Genomic DNA, 12,913 nt, shown 5'->3' with positions numbered 1-12,913 from the left:
GAATTCAGCTCTAAGGAACTACAGATGGGGCACTAGCCCATCAAGTGTCTGCTAAAGCAAATAATTCAGACTTCAAAAGATACTCCCACTTTCGTGTGCTCTCCCACAAACCCCTAAAACTAAAGGTAAAAATTATAGAAAGGCCATTTTCAGTTCAGATTGCTCTAAAAGCTCCCAAACTCACCTTTTATTTCAGGCCAGATTTTGTTCTTCCACTGATCTATACACACAATGATCATGGAGCTGAATGCAAGTAAAAACACAAGACGAAGGGATGTCAATGCAAAGAACCTAAAGAGAAAGCAAAACAGATCATTATCCAATTAAGCTAATTTCAGAAAAGACCACACATGCACTAATGGTTCTGTGGTGAACAGACTTAAGTGCTAGCTACATACCTTGGGAAAATCAAACTTTCTGGACTTCAGCTATTTTACTTATGGTGTAGAGATAGTAATTTGCTTCTATAAAGGCAGAGGACTAAAGCAAATAATGCCTTTCAACTTTCAAGTCTTTGATTCTATTAATTTCAAGAAGTTCATTCTTGAACACAAGTTGATATGATGAAAGCAAACATCTTTCTACCAAACAGACCCTGGTGTAGGGCAACAAACTTGACAGAGATGCATTAAAGAGCATCTAATTCAATTAGATACCCTTTTACAGATGAAGGAACCAAGGCTCAAAAGAGTAAAATGACTTGTCAAGGTCACATAGAAAGTGAGCACTGAGGCTACATCTAAAAGCCAGTTCTTCAGAATTAACACCAACCCTTCATAAACGCTTCCAAAAAATTGAAGACAGATGCATCTTGGTTCATTTAATGAAGGCATTACTCTGATACCAAAGCCAGACAAAAACACTTAAAACTATAGGCCAATAAGCATTATGCATATAGATGCAAAAATCCTCAATTAAATATCATCAAAAAGAATTCAGGAGTTCTTGGTGGCCTAGTGGGTTAAGGATCTAGAGTTGTCACTGCTGTGATGTGGGTTTGATCCCTGGCCTAGGAACTTCCATATGCCACAGGTGTGGCCAAAAAAAGCAGATAAATTCAGCAACATATTAAAAGGATTATACACCAGGACCTATTCCTGGGATTTATTCCGGGCATCAAAAGTAGTTCAACATACAAAATCAGTAATTGTAATGTATTACATTAACAGAATCAAGGAAAAGCTAGTTCTTATTTGAAGGAATCAACCATAAAGAGATATTTACTCATTGTACAACTACAGGTGTGATAAATTCACTGAGTAATAAAAAAAAAGAAAAAAGATATATTGACAAAAAAAACCTGGGAAATATGAAAGACAGTACATCTGAAGATATTCGGACAGTATTATTAATTTGGGGGTATGATGATGTTACAGCAGTTATGTTTTGAAAGAGTCCCTATCGGAGTTCCCATTGTGGCTCAGCAGGGTAAGAAGCCGACTAGTATCCATGAGGATGCAGGTTGGATCCCTCGCCTTGCTCAACGCGTTAAGGATCCTGTGTCGCCGTGAGCTGTGGTATAGGTCGCAGTGGCGGCTGGAATCTGGTGTTGCTGTGGCTGTGGCATAGGCCAGCATCTGCAGCTCTGATTCAGCCCCTAGCCTGGGAACTTCCATATGCCACAGGTGTGGCCCTAAAAAGAAAAAAATAGCCTCTAGGGCATTGCCCTATAAAGGGTCTGCAGACCAGTGATTTTACCAGGCTGTGGGGAAGTAAGTATAGAAATTGAAAGTAAGCATTTATATGGGTTTGATCCCTGGCCTCGCTCAGTGGGTCAAGGATTCAGCATTGCCATGAGCTGTGGTGTAGGTTGAAGACACTGCTCGGATCCCACATTGCTGTGGTGCAGGCCTACAGCTGCAGCTCTGATTCGATACCTAGCCTGTGAACTTCCACATGCCATGGGTGCAGCCCTAAAAAGACAAAAAAATAAAAAAAGGAGAAAAGAAAATAAGCATTTAGAAATTTTTATGGCAATTTGATCAAGCAATTGACTCTAAGAATATATGTGGGCTTGTATTTTGTATGCTTTTTTTTTTTGTCTTTTCAGGGCTGCACCCACAGCATATGGAGGTTCCCAGGTTACGCCAGAGCCACAGCAACATGGGATCTGAGCCGCGTCTGCAATCTACACCACAGCTCATGGCAACGCCGGATCGTTAACCCACTGAGCAAGGCCAGGGATCGAACCTACAACCTCACAGATGCTAGTTAGATTCATTTCCACTGTGCCACCATGGGAACTCCGGCATGACTTTTAAAGTTAGGTTGACTTGGAGTTCTCGCCAGGGCTCAGTAGTTAACAAATCCGACTAGGAACCATGAGGTTGCAGGTTCGAACCCTGGCCTTGCTCAGTGGGTTAAGGATCTGGCATTGCCATGAGCTGTGGTGTAGGCTGCAGACGCGGCTCGGATCTGGCATTGCTGTGGCTGTGGCACAGGCTGGCGGTTACAGCTCTGATTAGACCCCTAGCCTGGGAACCTCCATATGCCACGGCAGCAGCCCAAGAAATGGCAAAAAGACAAAAAAAAAAAAAAAAAAAAGTTAGGTTGACTTGAGTTTGTATCTCTGAACAGCCACTCTTCATTGTGTGACCCTGAATAAATTACCTTAACCTCAGTTTCCTCATCTATATTTGATATTAACAATAACAAATCTTGCACTATTATTTGCAGGTTATTAGAAACAACATAATCACTTACAAAAAATATCACAGATGATCTTGCTAAAAAGTCAAGAAAATACAAGGCACCTAATACATGTCTAACACAAAGTCCTATTCGGTTTTACAATGTAGAAATGTTATTAGCTATCATCATAGCAACTCATCAAACAAGGGTAAGGATGACGAAGGGCTGCTTATAAATGACCTCTTCTCAACACATGACCTAATGACTTGACATATTCACAGGACGATGCTAAGAGTATAATCCTTATTTTTTTATTTCTTAAAGAGCCTGTGTGTATCTGTATATGCATGCAGGGATTGGCAAAGGAACTTAAATTTTGGTCCCTGGACTTATCTGTACTGTTTTCATAAACATGAATCCATATTATAATAATTTTTTTTCTTTTCCTTTTTTTTTTTTTTTTTTTTTTTTTTTGGCTATTCCTGCAGCATGTGGAATTTTCTAGGCCAGGAATCAAACCCACAATGACCCAAACTGCTACAGTGACAAGGCCAGATCCTTAACCCACTGAGCCACAAAGGAACTCCTATATAATTTTTAAAACTATATAAGGGAATTCCCTTTTGGCACTGTGGGTTAAGGGTCCGGTGTTGTCACTGCAGTGGGTCAAGTTCAATTCCTGGCCCAGGAACTTCCACATGCTGCGGGTAACAGCAAAAAAAAAAACAACAAAAAACACTATACAAAGAATGAGGGATGGAAGGAATGAAGAACTTAGAAATCCAGTCACCAATGACAACTCTATTCCATTATTTCCACCTCATCAGTTAAAGGATACTTAAAGGACACTGTAATTATACTGAGATTAAAGAATAAAAGCAGTTTAACAGAAATAAGCCTCTAGAGCTGCTCCAGGCCATTAATCTCTCCAAAGCCAGTTCATTACCCCAACAAACAAGGAAAATTTAACAAGGCCAAGGACAAGGGCTTGGCTTGAGAGCATCTTGTTCCCCAGTGCTGCTGCTTCCATGTCCCAGCAGCAGGATGTGGCGCGACTCTGTTTTCTCCAGAGTACTTGAAAGGGCTCTCTGGGGAGGCAATCCAGACCGTCTGCAACCTCCACTTCCCAGACCATGATCACCAACACAATATAAACTGGGGTAGGGAAAGGACAGTAAGCCCTCCTAAGAAGGGTCAGTTTTCCAAAGATGATGACAATGAGATACTGTTTCTCCAAGAGCTGGACTATTTTAGTAGCCTGTTACATCCCTCACCTATGCTTCAACTCAACATTCATTAATTGCCTATTATATGCCAAGGCCTTGCGCTAAGTAGCCCAGTTACGGAAAAGTATGAAACATGAAACTTACTCTCAAGTGTATTTATATCCGTATGTGTTTGTAACATAGCATTGACAAAGCCATGATAATGAAGACGACATCTAAGCTGGGATTTGAAAAATAAATGGTAAGACGACAGGACAAAAGGGTGTGGGGAAGGAGAGGACATTCAGATAGGGAGAAAAGCCAGCTGGCATGACATACTTAGGGAACGACAAATAGTTTGACAGAACTGAAACATAAAGAACAGAGGAAGGGGGAGTTCCCATCATGGCTCAGTAGAAACGAACCTGACTAGTATCCAAGAGGATGCAGGTTCAATCCCTGGCCTCACTCAGTGAGTTAAGGATCCAGCGTTGCCATGAGCTGTGGTATAGACGGCAAGACGTAGCTCAGATCTGGCATTGCTGTGGTGTAGGCCGGCAGCTGTAGCTCCTAATCAATCCCTAGCCTGGGAACTTCCATATGCTGTACCTGCAGCCCTAAAAAAAAAAAAAAAAAAAAAAAAAAAAATTAAAATTTTTAAATTTTAAAAAAAGAACAGAGGGAAGGGATGAGTACGGGGAGAGAGGCAGGAATCAGATCATGAAGGGCCTTTCTATGCAAAGGGTATTTGTTGGATTTTATCATGAAGATGAATCAGTAGAGTTTTGCAAAGACTATTTTCTGGATCATGAAAGCTTAAACAGTGAGCATCTTGTTGAACCGGATTAATCCTGGTCCATAACTCAATTTTCAAACCAGATACAAGACAACCTTTCCTTGAATAAGCCAATGTAGAAACTTAAGAGGAAGAAGAGTTTTTCTGGGTGGTGTAAAATAACAATTCTTGGGAAAATAGCTTCTTCCATATTGATTTTAAAAAATTAATGGGGGGAGTTCCCTCTGTGGCACAGTGGTTAACGAATCCGACTCGGAACCATGAGGTTGCAGGTTCGATCCCTGGCCTTGCTCAGTGGGTTGAGGATCCAGCGTTGCCATGAGCTGTGGTGTTGGTCGCAGACGAGGCTTGGATCCCGAGTTGCTGTGGCTCTGGCGTAGGCTGGCGGCTACATTTCCGATTAGACCCCTAGCCTGGGAACCTCCCATATGCCTCAAGAGGGTCCTAGAAAAGGCAAAAAAGACCAAAAAAAAAAAAAAAAAAATTAATGGGAAGAGCACCTCAGACTACTAGAGTTGACCTCTCCAAGGTAACTAGACAAATAATATCAAACATTATTAATTCCCTCAAGGGTCTATTCAAATATAAAAGAATATGGATAAGTATGTGCTCCTTTACTTTCAGCCCTCAATACTAAATTTCTAAAGAAAAAAGAAATATCAATCTCAGACTGGTGGGTTTGGGATGTACTGAAGTCACATTACATTTGCTATTTTATGGAGGTAACATGGAAGCCAACTTTAAAAAAAAAAACTCTGCAATTGTGTACAAGGACAAGACAAAACTGAAGATAAAGTAGTTGTGAGACTGGTATAGGTAGGGGAAGAGAAGAAATAAGGGAGGATTGTCTGGATTAGTTTAGTCCTGCAATGGCTATTCATGTAGGCCAAAAAGTTCACACGCAGATATAACAGTGTACAAGTTTGATAAGACAATATGCAAAATATTTTTCAGCAACTATAATCAGCATGAGAACTTTCCAACTTAGCAAAAACAACTATGAATGTAGTCAAGTCTGGATAGTCACATGTGAATTATTTAATTTGGTTATTGCCTATGGCCCATGACTCCTTCTATACATTGTAAGCTTATGATAATTTTTTTCCTTAATGATATTTATTTTTTTCTTATTTCTTTTTTTTTTATTTTTATTTTTTTTATTTTCCCACTGGACAGCAAGGGGGTCAGGTTATCCTTACATGTATACATTGCAATTACAGTTTTTTCCCCCACTTTTTTTTCTTATTTCTAAGGCAAGCATGTTTATTGGAGAAATTTTAGAAAATGTAATTATAGTTAAATACAAAAATAAAAACAAAATCAGTACACTATCAGAGTGAAGCAATTTGCCAAAACTAAAAAAAAAGTTGGAGTTCCCATCATGGTGCAGTAGAAGCGAATCTGACTGGGAACCATGAGGTTGCGTGTTTGATCCCTGGCCTCGATCAGTAGGTTAAGGATCTGGTGTTGCTGTGAGCTGTGGTGTAGGTCACAGACATGACTCAGATCTGGCGTTGCTGTGGCTGTGGTGTCGGCTGGCAGCTGTAACTCCGATTCGACCCCTAGCCTAGGAACTTCATATGCCGAGGGTGTGGCTCTAAAAAGACAAAAAGCAAAAAAAAAAACCCACAAAGTGACATTTATGAGAAAATGGGAAATCTGAACACTGACTGGAACCATGAATTTGTTAATGTGATAATGGTAATGATTTTTTTAGAGTCACATACTGCAATATTTACAGATTAAATGATATGTGTCTAGGATTTGCCTCTAAATCCTCACATATACCCCCAAATGTCAACAAAGGTTATTCCCTTCATTAAAAAAATATTCACATAAGGGTTCCTGCTGTGGTACAGCAGGTTAAGGATCTGGTGTTGCTGCGGCTGTGGCATAGGTTTCAGCTGGAGCTCAGATTCAATCCCTGGCCCAAGGACCTATATGGGCTGTAGCTATGGCAAAAAAAAAAAAAAAAAAAAAAAAATCACATATAAAAACTCCATGGGAGAAAAAAAGAAAAACCTCCATGGAAGTATATAGCATATCTGATTTAAAAACCTCCTCCTTCATCTAACAACATACTTATATGTTTTCCTTTATCATCAGAAAAGCATCTAAAACTTTAAAATGACTACATCATACAAAAATACAAGCAGTCTTTTAAACCTGTTCCTAATTGAACTAAGATGTTTCCAATTTTTGATGTAATAAAGTAAAGCTGAACCACATTTCACTGAGTATAAATCTTTGACCTCACTTATGATTAACCACTTTAGGTAAAATTACTAGGTCAAAAAGCATTAACTTTTTTTTTTTTTTTTTTTTGGTAACACCATTAGTGAGATATAGTTTGCATACCACAAAATTTACCCTTTTAAACTGTCTACTCCAATGTTTCGAGTATATTCAGAGTTGTGAAACTCCACCATTATCTAATTTAGGACATTCTCATCACCCGAAAAAGAAACCCATACCATTAGAACCACTCTCCATTTCTCCCAGCCCTTGAAAAGGTAAAACCTTTTTAGTACCTTAATACACAGTGCCAAATTACTTTCCAGAACGGCTGTCAAATTTCTGTTCCCAACAATCATACACCAGTTTTTCCGTATTTGCCCAGAATTTAAAAAATCATTAAAAAAAAAATAAGCAGAAATCAGTAAGTCATTGCCATTCATATTAAATTTTTTCATTACTAAAGAGTAAAAAATTGTATATCCATTGATTTATTTTTATTTTTATTTTTTCCTGTCCTTTACTAGGGGTTAAAATCCAAACAATTATCAGCCTAAATAAAGTATTCCCTGGAAAAACAATCTGGTGTTCAAAAAAAAATAAAAAAAAATTCCAAAAACACACAATTTTTTTGAGGTCAGCTATACCATGGATCTTCATCATTAGTACAGGTAAATCAGAGTTTGCTATAATCATAAAATAAAGATCACATGCCTATTTTCAATCAAAGAAGATACTATTTCTGGGTTCCTTTGTTATTTGCAGAGTGAGCTTCTCTCAGAGGCACTTCAGAACAAAGCATCTCATCCTATAGGGACAGAAAACCGATTATGTACAGCACTTGTGGCTGTTTCGTTAATGAGCCAGTCACTGGTAAATTAGAATGAAAAAAAAGTTAACATATCATGTAGTGATAGCTGCTGCTTGCAGAAAACCAGAAATGAAACCAGCTAGCTGCAAATGACCTACCTTATGCTAATGGACAAAAAGCACCCAACCTTATAATCAGAACAGATAAAAACTGATGGCAACAGAGAGGCAAAAAAAAGTAAACCAAGGCATCTCAGGAGTACTCCCAGGTACCAAAAGCAACAAGAACTGTCCAGAAACTATCATCAGAAACATTTGCTCAATAGATTTCTTGTGAATTTTGATGTGTATGGTTTTTTCTGTTTTGCAGAACAAATGTCTGTGTTTTTTTGGGGTTTTTTTTTGTCTTTTTTTTATTTTTTTTTTGGTCGTCTTTGTCTTTTTTTGTTGTTGTTGCTATTTCTTGGGCCGCTCCCGCGGCATATGGAGGTTCCCAGGCTAGGGGTCGAATCGGAGCTGTAGCCACCAGCCTACTCCAGAGCCACAGCAACAAGGGATCCGAGCCGCGTCTGCAACCTACACCGCAACTCACGGCAACGCCGGATCGTCAACCCACTGAGCAAGGGCAGGGACCGAACCCGCAACCTCATGGTTCCTAGTCGGATTCGTTAACCACTGCGCCACCACGGGAACTCCTTTTTTTTGTCTTTTCTAGGGCCAAACTCGCAGCATGTGGAGGTTCCCAGGCTAGGGGTCTAATTGGAGCTGCAGCTGCCAGCCTACACCAGAGCACAGCAACGTGGGATCTGAGCTGCATCTGCGACCTACACCACAGCTCATGGCAATGCCGGATCCTTAATCCACTGATCCAGGCCAGGAATCGAACCCACAACCTCATAAAATGTCTCTGTTTGATTACGTCCTCTCTTCCATTTCCTATTTCTCACTATTGGTTTTTTTTTTTACGCAAATTCTAACCTTTTAAATCAGAATTGCTACATACCTTTAATCATTTCTTCGGGTCATTTTTTTAATTTGGGGGGATTATGGAAGCAGGGCAGAGGAGGGAAACCTTGTTTTTTTCAATCATGAAAACAAGAGATTTGATAAAATCCCCTAAAATATAGTATAGTCACCTCGGACTAGAGACTGTAAAAGCATACCCCAACAGAGACCTTTTTGTTGTTGTTATATGGCTGCACTTGCGCCATGTGGAAGTTCCCAGGCCAGGGACTGAATCCCACTGCAGCAAAACTGGATCTTTTAACACAATGTGCCAAGATGGGGGATCAAACGTTCCTCCGAAGTGACCTGAGCCCCTGCAGATTCTCAACCCACTGTGCCACAGGAGGAACTCCACAACAGAGATCTTAACAAAAAACCAGCTTCTGCAAAGGAGCTCAGCCGTTATCTAGCCCTGCTTGAACCACGTGCTCCTCAAAAAAGGAGAGCTGGGGGCTTAAGAGTTCACACTCGTTTCCGGGGCTCTTTCGTCCTTCCCCTCATCTCCTAGGTATGAGTCAAGCCAAAAAAGTTACTCGAATCTGCTGGCCTTTTTTTTTTGGTGGCACCCATGGCATATGGAAGTTCCCAGGCCAGGGACTGAACCCACGCCATAGCAGCAACTCAAGCCACAGCTGTGACAACACCAGATCTTTTTAATCCGACGCACCATAAGGGAAATCCAAAGCTGTTTTTTTCCGATCCTGTCAGGACATTCTCTTGCTGACAGATATTCTTCCCCCAAATCACTCATTTACAAATGGTGCTGAGGCTAATGAAAACACAGGCTATTGATAAGGAAGGCCTGACATTTCCGTTATTACAGTGCTAGAGAAAATAACGTTTATCAGTAAGCAGAAGCAATATAGGCTGGAAGACCTCTGATATGATCACTATAATTTTTCTGGAAGCTGAAAATAAGAGTGAAAGCCTTGAAATACTATAGCAGCAAGGCATCTACCTCTATCTTTTTTTTTTTTTTTTCTTTTTTCTTTTTACAGCCACACCTGCAGCATGTGGAAGTTCCAGGGCCAGGGGTCAAATCGGAGCGGCAGCTGAGACCTGCCCCACAGCCACGGCAAGCCAGATCCTTAACCTACTGAGCGAGGCCAGGGATCAAACCCACATTCTCACAGATGAGCCACGACAGGAACTCCCTATCCTTATCTTCTATGTTGTTTTTAATTAGGATGTAAGAGGGCACAGAGGGACAGAAAAACCTCAACTGAGAAGACAGAACATTGAAAAGAGCTACCTACCTGAATTCTGATGATTTGTTTGTACTCCTATCCAGTCTTCTAATACCTCAAAATGTATAAAACATCTCAGTTAATGACGTATCATTTTTCAAAACAAATAATAAAAGAAAAATATTTCGGATTTGATTTCCCCCTGATCTGAGCCAATGATCCTCTTGTGTTTCCTAAATTTTTTAATTTTTTGGCCTTGGCATACAGTGGCTTGAGGTGGGATCTCAGTTCTCAGACTAGGGATTGAACCTGGACTGCAGTGGTGAAAGCACCAAATTCTAACCACTAGACCACCAGGGAACTCCTCCTAAATTCTTTTTAAAATAAAGTCGGAGACTTATTTAAAATAAACTCGTCGACATTCCTAAGCAAAACATCAAGCCCCATATCCAATTTGATGCTACTGGAAACTGAAGTCTAACTTCTATTTTGAACCTCAAACTACCTTCCACAGAACCTCATTTCCTAAAACAAACAATCCTGTGAACTCCAATGCTAAACTACCCTAGCCTCTGGGTCCTTAACACTGCCAATCATTCTGTCCCCTTCACAGGTGAGTCCTCTCCACAAATGACATACACAATTGCTCTTCCACTCTCAGGAGTCACACCCTCATTTTGCTGCATTTCTCCCCCACCTGCTTAGAGCCGGATGGGAATGTAACAAGAATAACTGCTTTCCGTATACACAGCAGGCAAGCTACCAGGAAATGCCAGAGATAAAGACCAACCACAACAACAGCTTCAAGAGAGAGTAGAAAAAGTGGATCTGAGTGAGATTCTAAACATAGCCTATTAGTAAACTCAAGTGAATACTATTGGAGGCCAGCAAATTAAAGGTAACAGTAACATTTAAAGATGTGTCTGGGGGCTCCTATGTGCAGATCTCAACCCCACACTCTACTCTGAAAATCTCTCTCAGGCAAGGGTGGAAAGTCCTCTCCTCAAAAATAACAACATGTATGCTACTGACCTATCTGCATTAATAAGCTCTTGGTTTATCAGGATTCATTTAAATCCTGATAAAGCTTTTGTTTATCAATCAGTCACATTTTGAGACAAACTGGTTTACTGAAGATCAACCTTTTTTCCTAGGAGTACGATCCCAATGTAGGAAATGAAGTTTTCACTATATGGTCTGAGGTTAGCGGTTGGGATAGGGAGATGAGAAGAAAAGGTCATTTTGAAAGATGCTCTAGAATGAGGTGCTATAGTGACGGGGTTCAGGAGTAGGTACCTGAAGATCAAGAAAGAAGCGTTACCAAAAATAACTGAATGCTGTAGGAAGAGTTCATCAAGTTTGAGCAAGACTCTAGAAGCAACTAATGCCAGAGACTGCTGTGACACCTTTAACCTCAGACCCCTTCAAACTGTGAGTTTAATGTAATAGCTCAATACTGCGTCTTACTGTCAATGAACTTGGGACTATTTGCTTTCCTCCAGCCTACTGTGAATCTTTCAGACAAAGGATAATAAATGTTTTGGTTTTAAAACCAAGAATTTCAAGAGGAAAGTTACTTTTAGCAAAAACAAAAAAGAATTTGGAAATACACACTTTACTGTTTCACGCTCATCCAGAACAGCTCTATTTCATTCAGCTGTAGAAGCCCCCCTCCACTGCAGTTTCCTTGGAATTTGATCAATAATACTTCCCTAGTTATGGATAAATCCAAAATATGCTTGGCAGACCCTATGAAGATCAAAGTCCATTTTAGGTGATGACAATTCAGAGAAGCAGCAGTTCCATTTTCACTGAGCATGACACATACAGATTCTTAAAGCATATTTACATCCCCACTTTTCCAGCTCAGGAAAACTCACATACACTCTTAGACACCCTCAATTTCCCTGCCTATATACTGTGGCTAAGGATGCCTCTCTAATTCCTCGGAACAGGGAGGAGTGGCCATCATAAGTGGCTTTGAAATGAGTGAAATCTCACAATCATTATTTCTATAACTGTTCTTTAAAGGCTCATAATTCTCTCTCACGTTGCAGCTATGGAGGCTCTTACTGACGCTCAGGCTTCACAAACTTCCCCGAGTGAGAGAAAGGGTGTCTAACATGCTAATTCAGATTGCTCAAACTTGTTTTCTCATCACACCTAAGCATACCTTCTGAAGATCTCACGCCTCACACATCTATCCAAATAATAACTACTAAAATCTCTGGAGACAATCTTCAAAGCACCTTTGAGCAAACAAGAGAAGAGAAATGATGGCCTTAAAGGAACACAGTTTTCCCCTGGCTAAAACGAGGCGCCCTCACTCACTGCGAGCGGCTCAAGAGGTTACTAGAAGCTCCTGGTCACTGGAAGGCTCTGGGGAGAACTGCGGTGCCAAAGCCGCACGCGGGACGGAGTGGAAGGAGTTGAGGCAGAAATCAGGCAGGTACAGGAAGGAGTCAGTGCAGCGAAGAAACAGGAGAGGTGAGAGATAAAGCCCTAGAGAAACCTGATGATTTCGCGCCTCGAAGGGTTTCCGAGGATCCAGTTCTCTCACCAGAAAGCCGCGTTCAGCCCCAGGCACCACAGGGCGCTCCTGGCTGGCCGCTCCCACACCAGGGCTGCCTGCACCCGGTTCAGCAGAGGCTCGTAAGGCCCCAGCACCTCCACCAGGGCCCGCTGCGCCGCCTCAACCTGCTGGTCCCGCTCGCAGGAGCCCGACATAGTGCGGCGGCCTCTGGAACTCTGCCCCGAAGCAGGGCCTGGGGCCACAACTACCCCCTCTGCCTCCGCCATCTCCCCCCGGCAGCCACAACATCCGGGGCCACGGCCCGACAGTCACAATAACGCCGACTGCGCAGGTGCGCGATTCGGCTGGGGAGGCCGCTTCCCTCAACACTGCGCCTGCGCCTAGGCTCTAGCTCGCGTCCACCCAGTGGGAAGCAAGCTGCGTCAAAGTACGTCCCGAGTGCACCAATCCGGAGCCGCGCACGCGCAATCTGCAAGACTGAGGCCGAATGAATAAGGAAGTGCCATCACCA

General features: G+C 41.5%; 1 protein-coding gene across 15 annotated transcripts in view; it reads right to left on the bottom strand.

Moving 5' to 3' along the window:
• The window catches only part of RETREG3 (reticulophagy regulator family member 3), a 65,675-nt gene that overhangs the window by 9,486 nt on the left and 43,276 nt on the right, over positions 1-12,913 (bottom strand). For 5 of the 15 annotated variants that reach the window (XR_014821109.1, XR_014821108.1, XM_003131384.5 and 2 more), the window contains exons 1-2: positions 12,430-12,720; positions 185-291 (exon numbers count right to left, since the gene is read on the bottom strand). Coding sequence is in view for 8 of the 15 variants with exons in the window: in XM_003131384.5 (XP_003131432.1) it covers positions 185-291; positions 12,430-12,668 (346 nt within the window). In the remaining 7 variants the exon portion in view is untranslated. Of the gene's footprint in view, positions 1-184; positions 292-9,938; positions 9,985-12,381; positions 12,721-12,913 lie in introns of those variants that run through there. The other 10 variants (XM_084984401.1, XM_084984407.1, XM_084984404.1 and 7 more) reach the window with 4 other exon arrangements.

The sequence above is a fragment of the Sus scrofa genome, chromosome 12 (genome assembly GCF_054392235.1).
Source record: "Sus scrofa isolate SSC_HxYL_T2T_F1_AM1 chromosome 12, Sscrofa_HxYL_maternal_Yorkshire_Landrace_v2.0, whole genome shotgun sequence".
NCBI classification, from domain to species: domain Eukaryota; kingdom Metazoa; phylum Chordata; class Mammalia; order Artiodactyla; family Suidae; genus Sus; species Sus scrofa.
This window is presented reverse-complemented; position numbering and strand designations above follow the sequence as displayed.